The 19,252-nt window shown below is 48.2% G+C and overlaps 1 protein-coding gene across 23 annotated transcripts in view; it reads right to left on the reverse strand.

The window, feature by feature from the left end:
* INPP4A (inositol polyphosphate-4-phosphatase type I A) overlaps window positions 1–19,252 on the reverse strand; it is a 146,485-nt gene that overhangs the window by 33,440 nt on the left and 93,793 nt on the right. For 9 of the 23 annotated variants that reach the window (XM_063789515.1, XM_063789518.1, XM_016949058.4 and 6 more), the window contains exons 9-17: window positions 18,866–18,956; window positions 18,176–18,323; window positions 13,837–13,967; window positions 11,772–11,876; window positions 11,151–11,259; window positions 8,876–8,893; window positions 4,855–5,038; window positions 3,330–3,548; window positions 2,012–2,267 (exon numbers count right to left, since the gene is read on the reverse strand). In XM_063789515.1, coding sequence (XP_063645585.1) covers window positions 2,012–2,267; window positions 3,330–3,548; window positions 4,855–5,038; window positions 8,876–8,893; window positions 11,151–11,259; window positions 11,772–11,876; window positions 13,837–13,967; window positions 18,176–18,323; window positions 18,866–18,956 — 1,261 coding nt within the window. The remainder of the gene's footprint in view (window positions 1–2,011; window positions 2,268–3,329; window positions 3,549–4,854; window positions 5,039–8,875; window positions 8,894–11,150; window positions 11,260–11,771; window positions 11,877–13,836; window positions 13,968–18,175; window positions 18,324–18,865; window positions 18,957–19,252) is intronic. The other 14 variants (XM_003949861.5, XM_063789516.1, XM_063789519.1 and 11 more) reach the window with 3 other exon arrangements.

Consider the following 19,252-nt stretch of genomic DNA (forward strand, 5'->3'; position numbering starts at 1 on the left):
GGACGTTTGAGGAGCCTCTGTGGTTTTGGCTGGCAGGGACTTGTCAGTGGGTCCCCCACAAGGCCTTGGCCCTGGGTGACCCTCACCTGCCAGACAGTGCTCTCTGATCAGGGCAGGGCAGCTCTGAGGCAGGGCAGCTCCCTGGTGAAAAATAAAAACCAAGGACCTAGGACAGGGTAGAGAACTGGAATGAAAAGTGATGATGCCTTTCAGAGCAGTACAGAGTTATTCTCACATAATAAATATGTTGGTGTGAACATACCTGCTCATTAAGCCAAAACAATGGCTCCAGTAACTTGGAATGGTATAAAAAGTCATGACAGAGCCATGCTGTGGCACTGTGGACAAGACTCACCAAAATAAATAGCTCACAGACTGGTTCTTTCTGATCCTCCTACTTACACTGAGGACTGAACAGCTTCCTGGCTGTGCTAAAGATGTTTAAATTAAGGACCATCCACAGATAATTTGGTGGCATATGGTTTCATACATTTGAGTACTGATCAGCAGAGTTAGACTCTCTCAAATGTAAGCTTCACATTCCCATTATTACAACAGCTGATTTTTATGGCACACGCAAGTCAAACCCTAAATAGCATATATAAATGCTCATTTAACTAACTTTAAAACTGAATAAAAATGTATCTATATTTAAACAATACAGGATGTGCCTAGAAAAAAAATGACACTTAAGTTAGGGATATAATTCCATCTGATGAAATAAACTAGCTCCCACATTTAAAACAGCCAATAAATTACTCTTTTCATTATCTGTAGAAAAATTTAAAATCACAAACAAGATAATAAAGTAAAAAGAAATAAACAATGAATTTTCAGAAAATTTTAAAAAGGAACACGACTCACATAAAAAAGAGAACATGAATAGAGACAAAATAGTTCCATGAGCCAATCACAGGTGTGGGGAAGTGAAACTATAATCCCCCATAGATGGAGAGATGGGTGGCGTGATAACTGTCGAGACAGAGGCTCAAGTGAGACAGTGCCCTGGAAACAGACTGCAGGCAGAGTAAAGAGGCAAAGGGCATCTTACAACCTGAAGGGGGATTTGCCAAGAGGCTCTGACCAAGAGGCACGCTTATACCTTGAATGGAAGTTCTCCAATTCAGAATTTAAAAGCCCTCATCACATGAAGCTTAATCCCAGCACATCTGGGCCTTACCTACTATGACTTAAAACTCCCACAGGAGAACAAAAAGGAGGCAGAAGCTAGGTCTGTGGGCAAGTCTCAGCTGCCTAGCTTGTAACTCTATGGCTCTTACAGGAAAAGGCGGAGACATCTCAGTTGCAGGGACTGTTTCCCAGCTTTAAGGCCATCTGCAGGACAGTGTCCTGGTATGCTGTGTCTCTGCAGACAGGAGACTGTTCTGAAGCATGCTGCTTCATGCCAGTGTCCTACCCTGAAGGGTCCTGCCAAACCACCTGACTCAGACCACCAGAAGCCCAGGAACAGGGTCCCACTCTCTGTGTTACCAAGTCCCAAGGCAACATGCCTCTGCTGCATAAGAGAGTGCGCAGCCAATGCCAACCAGCTTTTAGACATGTCCACTGGACCTGCCAATATCTCTCATCCAGCTGTGTCCCTGAACAATTCCCCTTTCCCCTTTCATTCTACCAATTCCTAATGCCATAGACAATCACATCAGAAAGGCATCTGCATCCTGGCCTCCTTCAGGTTCTCAGATTGCTTTACAAACCTGAAAAGCCCAGGAGCCCAACCCTTATAGCCATGGTGGTGTATCTCAAGAGGACCCTGAGATTCTGACTGGCAGAGATGCAGAATCACACATGGGCTCCAGTTACATGGAAAGGCAGCCGGAGACTCCGCTCTCACTGCCTGCTGCTCCATGCACTGGGACGCCCCCGCTCCACCTGGCAGCCCTCCCTGCAGTCTGCATGGGGGAGGAGGGCATGGAGTCAGAGACACAAGACAAATGGAAGCAGCACAAGGTGAAGTGGAGGCAGCATATGGGAAGCATGGATGCATACGCACGTGTGGTCAGATGAGGATGGCATGCAGCGGAGGGCATGGTGGAGGGGCATGGTGAGGAGGGGACATCACAGAAGGGGTCTTCTGGTCTGATCCAGTAGGCGTGGCTGTCCGGGTTACCTTTCTTGCTGGTGCAGCTGCCTGCACAGGGGAAGACATCCTCACAGCCCTCGCCATGCAGCCGCTCCTTCTGCAGCAGCTTGTCCACACGCTGAATGATGCACTCTAGGCTCTTGTCCACGTTCAGCCACACTTTCTCCTTCCAAATCAAAGGGGCCCGTGTGGGTCAGCTCTCCCGAACAGAAACACAAACAGAACACAAACCAAATCGCCCTCCACTGATCCCCTGCCCTAGGCTTCCACACTTGTTAAAATACCTCGAAGTTTAGAAATATAAAGATGATTCCTAATTCCCCACTAAAGTTGCATTTGCTTTTCAACGATGAATCGATGTCCTGCGGCCACTGTTTTTAGAGTTTGGGAGATGTTTGCTAGTAACTCTTCTGGAGGCCAGGTGGCCCTCCAGTGCTGCCTGAAGGGCCACAGGGCACTGTCTCATCTCCTCCTCTTGCCACTGCAGACTTCCTACAATCATCACACACAGACAAGATGGAGGCCTCCTTTTGATAGAAGGGAACAGAAATTTGGATAGGGGAGGTGGGGAGGAGGAGAGGGAGGTCTGGGAGTGATTTGCAGAAACACGCACAGCGTACAGGATGGGACTTTGCTGCTGATTAATAGTTCAGTGCCTGTAGAACAATGCCTCTAAGCAGTAGTCTCAATAATGGTAAAAACAAGTTGTACAATGTGTCACTCCCTCAAGAAACACAGATCCTGCTCCCAGGGCCAATTCTCTGAGGAACAATAATGTGATGTAATGTCAGGGCGGCAGCTCCAAAATCCACACCTACTTGCCCCAGCACCAGAGCTCCCACGTCCCCGAATACACATAGCCCTGGAAAATCTAACAGCAAACAGAGCACTGACTGGTCTCAAGCATCCCAAGGCCATAGAAGGCACAGGAGGCAGGGGAAGGAGAGACCTCCAACACGGGAGGAAAACCCACTTCTCTTCCTCTTCATCCAGGTCTGAGGCTGGCCCAGCCCCCAGCACAGCCCTACCCCTATCTGGACACAAGGGTTTGAAAACAGTCTCCTCCCTCCCTGCATCAGGAGCCAAGGAGCCATCCAGGAAGGAAACCTGGAGCTTGTTCACAGCAGTTGAACCTTGAGGCACTTCAGAGGGGCAGAGACTGGCAACAGGTTTTGTGGTTTTCAGCCCAAGTTCAGCAGTGGGATGACAGCCACAGCAGCAGACTCACCCACTCCTCCTCGTGCCAGTCCACCTGCAGGGAAGATCGGCTGTTTCTCCCTGTCCACCGGGCCATGAGAGTGTCCTGGTCATTTCTAAGCATCACCTGCTCCTCCTCAGTCGAAGTGGGAGAGGCCTTGGAGGCAATGTAGTCAGGCCGTGCAGCGTTCAGCCCATGGATGGAGTTGGCCAGGAGCTTGCAGTCGCAGACCGTGACCAGCTGCCGTGTCTGCAGGTGCACACAAACCAAGGCTGCTGAGCCCAGGCCAGGGCCTGGGGAGTCCCCTGCCTTATCTCAGAAATGGAGAATGGGCTTAAAGCCCAGCACTGCACCCCTCTGCCTTTCTCCACAGTGCAAAGCAACTGAAGGGCTACATCCCTCAAGATGTCTGAGTACAAAGACTGCCATGTGGCCCGCTTGGGCTGAATCTTAACAAGAATTTCCCACCAAGGAAGAGAAGAGGGTGAGAAATCTCTGACATTCTCTGATCCCTGCCTACCTCTGACCTGTGATTGCTAGGGGAGGGGCCTGCAGAGAGAGCCCACTGCCCCAGCCTTGACAGACTTCCACCTTCCAGGGAACAAGTGTCCAGGGGTCAGGCCTTACTTTGGTTCAATTGTGTAAGTCTTATCTTTTGTTCCTCAGCATCTAATACCTCAAGTTCTGGGTTCTGGGTAGCTGGCCTCCTGGCACAACATGTCTGGTTTTGGAGAATTCTGCATGCAACACGGGTTCTGTGGTTCATAATGTTACTGCTGACAACTACATCTTTCTTTTCCAGGGGATCTAATCCCCACCTCACACTCTATGCTGTGTGAACACCTGTGAAGGATATAACACATTCTGATCAGGAACAGCAGCTCAACAGCATAGTGAGTGTGAGTGTGGAGGTATAGTCAGAATCTGGGGTGTGTGTGTGTGTATGAGAGCGTGTGTGTGTGTATGAGAGCGTGTTTGTGTGCACTGAGAGAGAGACCAAGTAATGGGGAAAAGTATCATCCATCAAAAGGGTCTGATAATAGCCACTTCCTCAGTAGGGATTAATACTTAACATATTTTAAAACCAGGATCAAGTTATGGCTAAGTAGAAGCTGGTTTACTGACTATATGTAAGCCAATAAAATTATATTCTTCTTATCTTATGTCTGTATAATAGCTCAGTTTCTGTTTTCAAATTCAACTAAAATAGAAATGTGGCCAAAAACAAAAGTGCTAGTTAGGCTGTTACTGAGAAAGAAGTGGAACTGTATCAGCCTCAACAAAATGAGCCCCATGGACTTGCTGAAGGGCACATGTGCCTGAAGCTGTACCTAACAGTCATGAGCCCTGGGCTCTGCCCTTGGTCTGTCCAGCTCTGCGGACAAATCACAAAACCTCCCTGGGCCTTTGTGCGAAATGGACCTAAGGTAGACCTTCAAAGTCATCCCAATGTCACGCTCTTTGTGGACCATCTTAGGTACACCTGGGCTGCCTGGTGGCTTCCAGAAACCCAAGGAAACTCCCCAGCCCATATGTAGCAGGGCACCCCTCCTACCTTGTCTGCTAAGATGGCGAGTGTCCTCTCAAGGCCAGTGGCAGACCTGTCCTTGGCTGCCCTTGACAGCCGCTCTGCGTAGTAACTCACTTGGGTTTTCAGGGTGTTGATCTGGGCGATGATCTCCTTGGCTCTGACAACATCCTGGGGTATGTAGATTATGGACTGGCAGCCAGATGATGTACTGGAAAGGATAAGAACGGATTCTAAGGGATTCTCCAGAATCTGAAAAGGATGACAGCATCATTCCAACCCCAGCCACAACTGACCCTAAGATGAAGTGTTCTGTGACTCAGGGATGTTCTCTCAAGCTACTCTAGTTGTTGATGAGCAAAGTATATCTTAGGAGATTCTTCCTGTCTATATGGCAGGAGCTTGAAATATTAAACTATGACTCAGTCTTTTATCTGTATTTGCATGTATCTGTATTTTTACTTGTGTATGTAAATGTATGAACAGGTATTGAACAATCATATCCCGTAATCACCCAAATGATCGTAATCTTCCACCTCACAACCTCATCTATTAACTTATAAGCAGTACTTAAGTGGAGACATAGAGGCCATTTACAGAAGAAGGGGTCAGGTTATCACCTTGTAGCAGAGACTGCAGTGGGTGTTAGACTTTGTCCCCAAACAACCAAAACCTATTTTTTCTTTTGGCCAATCAGGCATTCAAGCTCCCTGTGAACATACCCACAGTCGTCCTTCCTCTCATGTCTGACCCCAGCAAGTCCCTAGAAAATGGGGTTTCCTTTCCCTTTCCTTCGCTCCAGGACTTCCCTACTTTGAAAAATAACATTTCATCAAATGAAGAAAAAGTGGAGAACATGCCAAGCCACAGGCAAAGCCGGACTCCTCAGTGGCTTTGTAACCCTGGCTCTCCCTCCTTCCCACCTCTTCGCCACCAAGCAGCGTGTGTGTCTAGGGATCTGATGCCAAGCCTACAGCCCAGCCCCTCCCAGCACAATCAGGAGGCTCTGAAGGACCAACTTCACATCCTCCCGCTGTGGGGGCCTGGCCAGTGTGTTGGGTCCAACGGTGATGATAAATTGCATTAAACGGTGATGATAAATTGCATGTCTCTTAGCCTGATCCCAATCAATCCAATATTATAAATTTATTTTTCAGACCATCTGAGGAAGCTGAAGAAAGCAGGAAGAAGTACAAGCCACCAATGCAGAGGTCTCCTCCTAAAATTTGAAATTGTGAGCTCTGGGTAGAATGGGTGTCCCTTCGCTCATGGGATGAGGGGTCCTGACTGGTCCCTAAAGGGCTACCCTTTGAATTCTGGGGAAGAGAGAGAGAGGAGGAGCGAGGGCACCTCTCACCACATCCTCCATCACTTCCCCTGGAGATGACAGTCACCTTGGTCAGGGCTGAGAATCTTCCCCATTGGCCCCTTCCCAGGGAAGTCCCAAAGTGGTTCATCAAGAAACCACCACTACCCCTTCCCTTGCTGGATTATGTGGCAAACATGCAAAAACCGAAAACCAAAGCACCCCGGAAAGAAACACCACCACCACAAGCCCACACGCCACAGTAAAAAACAATGGATGTGCCAGAAGCCCATGCAGCAGACCGCACTCAAGCTCGTGGGGCACAACAGGAGTCATTCCACAGCATGATGTGCACACGACTACTTTCCAATCTGCAATCACTCTTCCAAATGAATAGCTGCCTTCTAAGACCATTTCATCTTAAAAAGACAATCTCAAAATAGGATTTTAAAAAATCAGTTCAGCCAAGCATGGTGGCCTATAATCCTAGCACTTTGGTAGGCCAAGGTGGGTGGATTGCTTGAGCCTGGGAGTTCAAGATCAGCCTGGGCAACATCGTGAGACCCCACCTTTTAAAAAAATTTAAAAATTAGCTAGGCATGGTGGCTTGTGCTTGTGGTTCTGGCTACTTAGGAGGCTGAGGCAGGAGGGTCAACTGAGCCCAGGAGTTTGAGGCTGTAGTGAGTTATGACGGTGCCAGTGCACTCCAGCCTGGGTGACAGAGCAAGACCCTGACTCCAAAAACAGTGAAAAAAAAAAAAGGATTCTTCCCAGGCCCCCAATATTTAGAGTACATATATAAAATGTGCTGTATGTAGATCTACTTCTGTGTAAGGAGGTGGCTGTGTACCCTTCAACAAATACATACCCTCTGCCCAGGCCAAGAGAAAAGCACTACCCTATACTTGCCCTGTATTCTCACAAGTCATGTTTTAATGATGATACCTGGGACTTATGCATGGAATATACATGGCAGGGGCAAGAAAAGGCAAATTTCAAAGAGGTGCTGTTTAGGATGATGAGGAAAATACAAGCATGTGTGCTCAACTACCTAGTTTTAAAAACCAGGCACCCACATGAGGGCGGCAGGATGGAGGTGTAGACATGAAGCCTAGGGGCAGCCCCAGGAGGCAGTATCCTAGGTACAGCCCTTGGACTTTGCATTAGGCCCCCACCCCAGACCCGGACCTACCCAGAGCTGGGGTCATGGGCTAAACTGAAGATGCCATGAGAGCGTAAGGGTGGAGTCTTGTGGCCCTGGCCAGGAACTGCTGGTAACTGCTGAGCAACAGTCACTCTGGACATTAGAAGAGCAGGATCACCTCTGCAGAGGCTGAGCCCCCATGGAGCTGGGTTCTGCAAGGGTAGGAGGATTGGGAGGCTGGGTCCTCTCTGCCTGGGATTTAGCCCCTCACAGTCTCCAGGCAGGGACACTCCTTCTGCCTGTAACCCTCCCCGCTCCATCCCCTCCCTGCTTCAGGGACAGTCTTGTATATGGGGAGCAGGGGGGAGAGGGCAAGGGGTGACCAGGCCCAGATTGGGCTATGGAGGGTCCTCAGAGGGAACCCAGGAACTCAGAAAGTTCCCCAGGAACAAGGTTCAACCCAAAACACCTGGGTTGGGATTCACCAAGGAGCAGGCCTTGGGGGCAGCTCCTTGGTGAAGCCAAAGGCCTCTCCCCTCCCATTCCTCTTCCTCTGCCCCGCTAGACTCAACCCCTAAGTACTTTACTTGTCCCGTTATGGGAAAGATCAGGCCTTGAAAGAGGCCCCAGTAGAGAAAAGGCAGGGAGGGGAGGCTGAGAGGCCACTTCCACAGAAGTAGCATGGGTCTGCTCCATTAAGGAGGCAGGAGCAGCAGCAACCGTCCCTAGATGCCCTCCTCCCTCCCTTGTACCTAAAGTACCCCCAGGGAAAAGGACCCCCAGGGGGAAGTTGAGAGGCCTCAGCCTGGACATCGGGGAATGTCCTCAGTGCTTCCTCCTGTCAGATGCCACCAGCAGAGCCTGACACCTCCAGCAGGGCCCAGCCATAGCCCCTGAGCCCCATGGGTCACAGGCTCTGAGGCAGCAGCATTTCTTGAGGGGCTGCAGGTGCCTCTGAATGAAGCACCACTGCAGAGCCTCTGTTATGAGCCTGGGGAAGCAGTAGAGAAGCCCAGGCAGCAGACACTGTGGTTTCTAACTGTCATCTAATTATCTGGTGGAAAAAGTCACTCAGTTGTATTAAATCTTGGTTTGTACCCACCCCCAGGGGTAAAACTGACCTTGGTAACAGTGTTATTAAAATCAGCATAAATTAATAAGCATCATGAAGATGTAGGCTGGCTTCATTTGTATAAGAGGTAATAGTGAAGTGAAAACTGAAAAGCCACAAGACTCCTGTATAAGAAGACAGGAGTTCCCAGCTGCACCCAGGGGCTGACATGAGAACCCAGCACCCAGGGGCTTCCTGGGTCGGGCCCTTCCTCTTCCTGGGAGAAACAGAACTCGGTCCTTTCTCAGAGTGAGTACGGCAACACCCAGCTGCCAGGTTTTAAAGGTAAAACAGCAGACTGAAGATTGGCTATTCATTATTAAAGAACATTGCAGTTGGAAGGGAGGACTGTTTATGAGGTATATAACTAGGAACCATGGCAGCACCGCGGGGGAAGCCCACAGGAGGAGGTGTGGGGATGGCACAAGCTTTCTCTGCATGAGGATGAGACCCAAACAGACACTCTCTCCACAGACAGAAAACTCACCAACACTCCTCAAAACTGCTAAAGAAAAGAACCAAAATGAAATATTAGCAGTTTGTTAGCAAATACCAAATGCAAAAACAAAAAATTAAAAAGCCAACTTATTTTTTGTCAAAATACTTAAAATTATTTGTTGAGGTCCCAACTACAGGGATGACTACAATTATGAGCCCAATGTGCTTATTCCTTAGAGCAGCGTCACTCCCTGTGCTCAAGCCCCAGGGAGACATCCCACCTCAGGCCAAGTTACCTCCGCATTTAAAGGAAAGTTCAAATCATGAATACCATATCTATAAGTGGATTGATGGCATTAGTGGGAAATTAAATAGAAACTTATATATTTGAAAAATACTAAGAGGTATTTTGAGAAATAAATTCTAAAGTTAACATGCAGAGTTATCAGGAATCAACACCCCAAGCCTCCTGGGACAAAGACCCCAAGAAGGCCCCCTTCTTGACTGGCCAGAGTTACTATGGGTTCTCCTTCAGGGTCCCACCCCATCTCAAGCTGCACGCTCACACTCTCCACAGGGCAACATGCAATGGAGCAACAGACACGCTTTCTGGCTGGCTGTGCAGAGCTGCGGTGGCACAGGAAGCTGCGTCTTCTTCCTATTTCCCAAAGGGACCCGGAGTCAGCAAATCCTAAGACAGGTCTGGTTACCTGGTTTGTCTTAGGGAAGCACCCCTGGGAATGAATCAAAGTCAAGTAGGTTGTCTGGGGGCCTGAATTCCCTTTCCCTGTTTCTCCTCCCTCCGGGACTCACCGGGCTCTGGGCCCACCCAGGCAGCCTGTGCACGTATCTGAATGGTGACTTCTCACAGGGCACGCTCTTCCGTTCCCTGCTCAGCCTTGCCCATGATCAGTGACGCCCCTAGCTGCCTCCCTGACCCCCTCAGCCACTGATCTGACCTTTCACCTCTTTCAGTTTTCTCAGATCACGTCCTGACTCCCAGCCGTGGCAGCACAGTCAGGTGCCAACCACCAGCTCCATGGCACATGCCAGAGCTCTTCACCTGACCATCCATGGGATTCTTGTGACGCTCCCTGGGCCTTTGCTCACCTTCCCTCACGCTGTTCCATGCTTGCTTGCTGAGTCTGACCCTCCCCAGCCCACATGCTGCAGAGGCTGTCGATGGATGCTTCTGCTTGTTCCTTCCCACCTCAAACATCTCTCTGCAGCCCCACCTCTTCTCCTGGCCCTTCTGATGAACACCTGCTCTTGCCTCTTTCCATCCTGTGAGAACCCTGCTCTAACACTGTTTTCCTCTCATTCCCCTTACCTCATCCACTTCTGTCTTTCCTATCAGCCCAAACACATGCTAAGTCATAATTATTCTCCCTAAACCAAACACCTCATGCTACTTCCTCTACTTTGCGGTCACAGTCCAAGGATCTTACTGGTCATCTACACTCATCACCCCCACTTCCTGAGCCACTGAAATCTTCACAGGTGATGTTCTGGAAGATCATCAATGCCTCCTGCACACCTAACACAACAGCTTGGGTTTATTTCTGGCTCTCTCCCTCCCACCCCTGGGGGCTGGGTGGATGCCCTGCTCCATGCACCCCAGCATCCTCAGCATGCTTGTTTCAGGCACTGTTCATGCCAAATGGTGCTTGCTGAGTTGTCTGCTCCCAGGCAAGGCCCTGAGCTCCGGGAACCAGGCCTAGATCTGCTGGGGGCTGTAACTCTGGTCACAGAGCAGGCTGGCAGCAAGGCCAGTCCTCTTAGCTCTCCGCCCCCAGCACTGTGCACCCGGCCACATTTCACCACGTGCAATGCTTCTGCCATGTCTTTGTCTGAAATGCCCTTCACCACCCTCCCTACCTGGAAATTTCCTGCTCAGGACAGTAGCTCTGTACAGCCCCCTGAATGTTTCAAAAACTGGGAATGTTTACCACTGCTGTCCTCTAGGAAACAACATGCTCCAGGCTCGATGCCTATGGTGCTCAACTGACTGGCCAGGGACTCTAAAGGATGCCGAGCCAGCAGAGTCCACACAGGGCGGCTGCCTGGAGCACCACTTCTGAGGTGGATCACAATCTGCTCCTCATTTTGCAGGACAGGACCATTGATCCAGTGCCCTCATCACCCACCCAGCTCAGTCACACATAAACAGAGCAGCACAGGCTCCATAAGGCAGATCCTCCTGCCACGCAAAAGCAGATCAGATGGCTGGGTGTTTTTGCGGTCATATTTTGATTTTATCTTAAACTGAGAAAAGAAGCATCAGAAAGCTGTACAAGGACCACAAACCCTCTCTGGCTACTTACTGTTTCTTGGTCTCTTCAAATTTGTGCAGCTTTTTGCGGAGACCTCCTGACTTAAAACCTTGGCAGTGTGCTGCTGGCGCCCCAATGGTGACGATGTCGTAGTTCTGATCTGAATGACAGAAAGCTCTCCTCCATTACTCTGGGCTCAGGCCTGTGGACAAGCCAGCTATAGGGATATGCACACAAGTCTGGGGTCCTGACCCTCCAGCCCACTGCTGTACAGCCTTTGGTTCCCCTGATCCCACAGCCCTGGCTGCCCAAGGGTCTGCTGGAGCCCAGTGCCATCACCTCAGCAACAAGGGGTTTAAAACATTTCAAGTGGAGCCACAAGGGCTGCAGGAAGCCACCCTGTAACTCCCGTTTGCATTCCTCCTTGGGAAGAAGGGCCGACAGGCAACTTTCTACTGCAGAAATACAAAGGGAAGCTAGAGTGAGGAGAGACAAAAGGAAGGGGTGTGGGCTGTTATCAGAAACCTTTTGAAGGTCCTTGTGACAAATCTCTCCTCCGAGCCACCCAGAGCACACAGGGAAATGGGCAGATGTGGGGCACTCAGGGACCAAGTACCCAGAGAGAAAAGCAGCGAAATGTGATTCAACAAGAGGGAGCAGAAAAATAGGTACCTGATCCTCCATCGTCTTGAACTCTCATCCTTTGTATGTGCAAGTTTGTGGGAACAAATTCTAACTTTTTATCTGCTTTCAAACTGCTTGCTTTAAACGAGGGCCCTAAGAAATGGAATAGGAGAAGATAAAGGCCATCAGCATACATGCTGCATTCACGAGTTGCAAGTAGAAAATGGAATTCAGAGGATGCTATGGCATATAAGCAGGTATGTCGGCAGTGGCCTAGAAGATTCTGAGTTGCCATGAGCACATTTCATTTCCAGGTGGCAGGTGGGTGAGATGCCAAGGGCAGCCTGCTGGTCAGGAGAGCTGGTTCTGGGTGCTCAGGTGGTGAATGGTGCCAGGGAGAACCGGCTTCAAAAAGCTATGGTAACGATGCTGCGCCTTCCGTGACTCAGCTCTCTACTGAGAGATCTGATACAAAAAATGTGATTCTGTGCAGCACAATGTCAGCACTACTATAATAAGCAAAGGGGTCCACGCCAGAGACTGCCTGTTCTGACTCCAGAGACCGCCATCATCAAAGAGCTAAGAATTTGGTTTGGCTAGAGCAATACATCTCAACTCTCGAAAGTGATGAAGAGGCCTTCTCATCCCTGCAGGCCCATCAAGATGAACAAATGCAATATAGCATTGATTCCGGCCTTCTGACACACAAAATACAATGTTTCCCTGTTTACGCCTGGTTGGTTAAGGAGCCTGGACGCTATTTTATAACAAATATCCACAATCTTGTTTCTATAATCAGAATCCATAACTAATTAAATGGAGAATCACATGCCTACAAAATAAAGGGATTACAAATTAAACTGACAACCAGAGAGTAGAAGAAATAAACGTTTCATCTAGTGAAAAATATCACTGATACTGCCAGCATATGAATCACAGACCAGCTACTGTGTTCTCCAGTTTGCCACAGGAGACTGCTCTCTATGGCCTGATACTTAGGGTGCAGTCCACAGACCGCACCATGAGCATCCGAGAGCCTGTGAGAAAGGCACAATCCCAGACTGCCACTTCAACACAATTCTCAAGGGATCCGGGTGCACAGTGACATTTGAGAAGCTCTGCTCTAGAAAACTCAAGGTTGTGTGGGTTCCACACTTTCCCAGGTAAGAGGCATCAGGCATGGGTGAGTCCCTTGGTTCCTTCCTGGGCAAATGTTGCTGTTTCTCCTAGTGACATACTCAGACCCTCTCTTCAGACTCACATCAAGCCTAAGCAACACCTCCTTGTTAGTCCTGCATTTGGCTTCTTCTCATTCAAGTTTATGGATGGGTTCACATGTTCTGTGTCAAAACCACATCAAGGGCTTATGGTTTTCCTTAAACCCTGAAATTCCATTATGTAAAGGAATCAAAGGGAAGAATCCAAAAATAGAGAATAATTCAAAATGCTAAAGCAATATATAGAGTAATGAAAAACCAAAAAATTCATTCCACTTGGAATAAAAAAGGAACAAGAACAGATTTCCAAATCTTCCCTGAGAGTGTTTTGAAAATCAAATGGCATCTTTCAAGGAGAAACAGTGAGGTGTTCATTCACACTCCATTTTGTTTTCTGAGCCTTAAAATACAGAGTTACCCCTTAACAATTCATATGTTTAATAGAAGTTACCACTGATTCTTTAAACTGGGAAATCAAGAAAAACTGCTTTGTTTCAAGGTGAGTGGCCTACATCCTTTCTGTCAGTACATCCTATACTGACATTAGTCCAAGATGAAGAAACAACATGAAGCAGTAATAGCCCGGGATTTCGCCTCCCCTAAATTTCATTCCACAGTGGCTGTTTTGGTAGATGACACCATAGGAGGACTCTTCACTGCAATTCACAGATTTGTCTTTTTAATTAAGATCAGAAAAACCCATATTTGAAAGAATTCACACCTACATAAGAAGTTATTTTTAAAAATCCATTAAAGTGTCTGTCAGTGGGAATGTGTAAGTGACCCTGTGTTCCAGATCCCTGGCTGGGAAAGCAGAGGGAGTGACTGAGTGAGAGTGAGAGTGTGTGTGTGTGTGCGCGCACGCGTGTGTGGTGACAGCATGGGGTTGCACCCACCTCTGTACTGATGGAGGTCGGTCAGGTTCTCCTGGTATGTGAGGATGATGGTCTGGTACTGGGTGACAATTTGGCGCCGGAGGCTCTCCCAGCAAGGGGACAGCTCTCCCAGCTCCTCCAGCTCACACACTCTGAAAGCAAGACACAGATGCATCAGGCTATGGGCTAACTGGTTTCCCCAGAGAGGCCCAGGAGGTCTACCCAGGACAACAGCATTTGCAGGGGAAGTATCATGGATGCCCAGGGCAGGCCAGGACAATGGTTACACTGCCTGTCTAAAGGGCAACTGGGTTGGAGGAGAGGACAGACAGCTACATGAAAAGCAGACCACTGACCACGTGGCAGTGTGTCCAGAGTAGCTTTTCACGGGAATTTAGTCTAATGTTCAAGGGAAACTAAGTGGAGGTGGGGAGAAGGAGACAGGCTGCTAGGGAGAAGCTTTACCCTGATGACCTGCAGGTGCCCTCAAGCACAGGCTCAAACCACAGCCCACCTGAGTCTGGGCAAAACAACGTGTGATCCTCCCGGAACAGAGAGGACTGCAGGCTGTGAGTAATCGCAATGAGCCACCTCCTGCTTGCCTCGTCATCTCCCCTAGGAGGCTATCAGGACAGCGCTTCTCATTGCCTCCCAGGTTCTCCTGAGGTATGGGCCTTCTGCCCTCCCGGATAGGGGAGCTGCAGAATCTAAAACCGCTCAGCTGCAGCCTAGAGTTGGCTCCTCAGCAGCGGAATACCACAGATCCTGCTGCAGTCACAAGCCCTTCTGTCTCATTGCCATCCTTTTTGGGTATGGGACAAAGACCATGGGAGCTGGCACCTCTGATTATTCTTCCTTCCGTGTCTATGTAAGAGAGGAGCTAGATTGAGACCATCCTGGCTAACACGGTGAAACCCCGTCTCTACTAAAAAATACAAAAAATTAGCCGGGCGTGGTGGTGGGCGCCTGTAGTCCCAGCTACTTGGAAGGCTGAGGCAGGAGAATGGCGTGAACCAGGGAGGCAGGGCTTGCAGTGAGCCAGGATCGCGCCACTGCACTCCAGCCTAGGCAACAGAGACTCCATCTCAAAAAAAAAAAAAAAAAAAAAAAAAGAGAGGAGCTGTCTGAACCTAAAAGTGGCCCGCTGTGTCACTGTGGATGAAATCAGGCCTGACCTTGTCTTTATGTGTGTGCTTGACAGAGGCACAGGGTAACAGAAGGGGGAAGGGGGAAGAGGAGGAAGAGAAGAGAAGAAAAAGAGGAATTGTTATCTCCAAAAAAAAAAAACCTGTATAAGAACTGAAATATAAATTCCTTAGCTCAGCAATGAAGAACAGCTACACAATCATAACAGCAAAATCACAAGATGGATTTAAAAACAAAAAGCATAACCAAATTAGGAAAATGGGGACTGGGAAGGTATAAAAGGCCAAACCCTCAGCATAGAAAATCGGTAGCTAATCCCTGAAATTGATTAATGAAGAGAACACTTTACACATATATGTGGAAATATATCAGTAAACACTAAAACTCTCAAAAAGTGGTTGTTTCCAGGAAGTAGATCAGAAAGTAGAGCCCCGAGTTGTTTTTAGTTAAAAACCTTTCTGCAATTTTTTTTAATACTGCGCTCACGTTTTCCTTTGAGAAAGAAAAAAAGCTAAATTTTACATAAGTTCTTAGGAAATCTGACTTGTCTAAATTGTTTTTAAAAGCTGTGCCATTTTATTATTATTAAAATAGCAAAATTAATATAAAAGGACACCCAGAGCAGGTAGGGCTACGTGGCCAGCCGGCCCCATGGCCTCAGGCCGCTCTGAGCACAGCAGCTGTCTGCCAGGCCGCTGCTAGTTTCTCTGGAATGTGTCTGCCCGTGTTCATGTGGTGGCTTCCTACGCTTCAGGTGTTAGTTTAATGTCATCATCTCACAGAGGCCTGCCCCGATCACCCTCTTTCTTCTCACAGTTCCCTTTTCATTTCCAGCACACGCTGAAACATCTGGAGTTCCTGCGTGAGGTTCCCAGTTCTGTTTCCAACCAACACCCACGTTGAGCTCACCAAGAAGCCTCCCACACCGAGAACAGTGCCTGACATGTGGTTGTTGCTAAAAACAACAACAAAACCCTTGAACTAAAGCACTTGTTAAATGAATGAACTCTTGGCCAGGAATGGTGGGTCATGCCTGGAATCCCAGCTTTTTGAGAGGCCAAGGTGGGAGGATCACTTGAGGCCAGGAGCTGGGGACCAGCCTAGGCAACACAGCAAGACCCTGTCTCTACAACAAATGAAAAAATTAGCTGGGCATAGTGGTGTGTGCTTGTAGTTCTATCTGTTCAGGAAGCTGAGGTAAGAGGATGATGGCTTGAGTTTCAGGCTGTAGTGAGCTATGATGGTGCCACTGCACTCCAGCCTGGGTGACAGAGCAATACCCTGTCTCAAGCTAACAAAAAATGAATAAACTCTTTAAAGTTATAATACACCATGTAATGGGAAATTAAAACATGAAAACTGAAGATACATGGAAAAGTAGATTGCCACTGTGTAAATATACACAAATATGGGCAAAGCTGAATGAAAATTTTTATAATTAAAATATTAAAATATGTGCATATATAGAGAAAGCAATTGGCAAAATATTAACAATTGGTGATTTTAGGTGAAAGATATCTAGGTGCTCATTGCATTCTTCTTGCATTTTTTTTTTTTTTTTTGAGACGGAGTCTCGCTCTGTCACCAAGGCTGGAGTGCAGTGGCGTGATCTCGGCTCACTGCAAGCTCCGCCTCCTGGGTTCACGCCATTCTCCTGCCTCTGCCTCCCGAGTAGCTGGGACTACAGGCGCCCACCACCGCGCCCGGCTAATTTTTTGTATTTTTAGTAGAAACGAGGTTTCACCGTGTTAGTCAGGATGGTCTCAATCTCCTGACCTCGTGATCCACCTGCCTCAGCCTCCCAAAGTGCTGGGATTACAGGCGTGAGCCACTGCGCCTGGCCTCTTGCCCTTTATTTTTAAGTTTGATGTTTTTTCCAAGTAAAAAAATTAAACAAAATAGCTCTTTGAAAACAGCAGGATTCTGGCTGCCTTGCTTTCTTTCACGCTTCTGTTATATTGTGTTTATAATTAACACCATTTGAGGACAAGGAGGAGAAATGACAATCTGAGACTATCCCCCAAAGTTCATATGTTAGAAACTTCATCCTGAATGCCACAGTTTTGAGAAGTGGGACCTTTAAGAGATGACGAGGTCATGAGGGCTCTGCCCTCATGAATGGATTGATGTCATTGTCATGGGAATGGGTTGGTTATTGCAACAGTGGGTTTGTTATAAAAGCAAGTTTGGCCTTCTCTCAAGAGCGCTCTTAATGTGTGACGCCTTCCACCACAGGATGGTGCAGCATGAAGGCCCTCCCCAGATGCCAGTACCATGCTTTTGGACTTCCCAGTTTCCAGAACCTTGAGTCAAATACTTTTCTGATCATTAGAAGTTACTCAGTCTCTGGCATTCTGTTACAGCAGCACAAAATTAAAACAGAGAGAGACAGGGGACATAATCTGCACGGCCTGGGCCACCTGTTGGGCTTCTCCTCACCTTAGAACTGACAAAATATGCCCTGGGTTGAGAGATGCAGAAGGGTTAAGACCCTTATGGGAACACAGTGAGCTGACAGGTTATACTCAGTCTTCTGGAGCCCTTATCTATGACCCTAACCTAGAAAACTACTGCTGGGAAGCTAGGATCAAACAATTACCAGTTATTTCTAACTTTCTGAAGGACCAGTGAGAGGGGAAAGAAAAGAAGAGAAGGAAGGCCGGGCATGGTGGCTCACACCTGTAATCCCAGCACTTTGGGAGGCCGAGGTAGGTGGATCATCTGAGGTCAGTAGTTCGAGACCAGCCTGACCAACATGGTGAAACGCCATATCTACTAAAAATACAAAAATTAGCCAGGACTGGTGGCGCACACCTGTAATCTCAGCTACTTCAGAGGCTGAGGCAGGAGAATTACTTGAACCTGGGAGAAGAGGCTGCATTGAGCTGAGATCGCACCACTGCACTCCAGCCTGAGCGACAGAGCAAGACTCTGTCTCAAAAAAAAAAGAGTAAAGAAGAGAAGAGAGGAGGTTCTGAGTGTGGGGCACACATCTGGGTTCAAATACACTGTCTTATGAAATCCTTGCACAGGAATCCATGATCCCAATGAGCAAACTGAGGCTTAGGCAAGCCAAGGCCACAGAGCTGCAGGGGGAGAGGCTGTGTTTGCAGTCCAGTCTATCTGATGCCAGTGCTCTGCCCGCTATATCTCAGAAAGGAAGGGGCACATGACATGGGTATGATGGACAGTCAGTCCTTCCATGTGGCCTCACCTGGCTGCATCTTCCTCTAGTAGGAGCTTCACGAACTGCCGGGGCACGTGCAGGGAGAGCACGCTCTCTGCCATCTGCTCCAGGATCCGCAAGTGGTTACCATCAGTGGTTGGAAACCGGTACATGCGGCAGATGGCACCGCCGAACACTGAGGTGGGATGACAAGGGAGACAGGCTGCATATGAACTGGCTGCAGACCTGCCTCATGGGTTCTCCTCCCCCAGCCCTCAGGGATGGTGACACCTCAAGTCCTCTCACTGTTCATCTCATGGGAATTAAAACGCTTACACCGAAAACCCACCAAGTGGCTAGGTCTGAACATTTCTTCCCAGCAACATGCAATCTTCCTGTCCCAGAACATGTAACTCTAAAGTGCAAGCAGCTGGGGGCAGGGAGGCTGTCATCAGTCACCAACCCCAATGTGAAACAGAAAAGAGTGAGATGAAGTATTACTTCCTTGGAGTATTACTAATTCTTTTTTATTTTTTAATCCTCTTTCAAGGAAAATTATAATTGTTTTTTGTGATAACTCTTTATATGCTGCAAAAAGAACACAATGATAAGCAGCAGAGAGGTGACAATTAGGGTGCATGGCTGGGACAATCGCAGCAGGTGGGGAGCAAAGGGGACTGCGGGCCCAAGTGGATACTCACAAGAGAGACAAGAATACCAAAGGAGGAAGCTGTTTACCCGATTTCAGCAAAGTGTCCTTTCGCAATGAAGCGTATTTGGATCGGATTCCTAATGCCTCCGTCAAGCTCTCATCGACGGGAAGAACCATCTGATAATGTATGAGGAAATGCACAAGAAAACTGTGAGATTCAGATGACTCCAGAACATTCAGCAGAAACAGTGGCCTAAATACATCATAACAGAAGTCTTAAGATGAATATCCACCATGAACTCTACAATAAATATGCTGCCCAAGCCACAAAGTCATTCACCTCCCAGTGTGTTGAATCACTTCATGCACACACAATTCTCTGGGCATGCATGGTTTCTCAGTCACTTCACCTTGTGTGTCAGTGTTCTGATGTAAAAACAAAAAGGAAGAGAATAGATGATGCCAAGGGATAT

Source organism: Pan troglodytes, chromosome 12 (genome assembly GCF_028858775.2).
Source record: "Pan troglodytes isolate AG18354 chromosome 12, NHGRI_mPanTro3-v2.0_pri, whole genome shotgun sequence".
NCBI lineage: Eukaryota > Metazoa > Chordata > Mammalia > Primates > Hominidae > Pan > Pan troglodytes.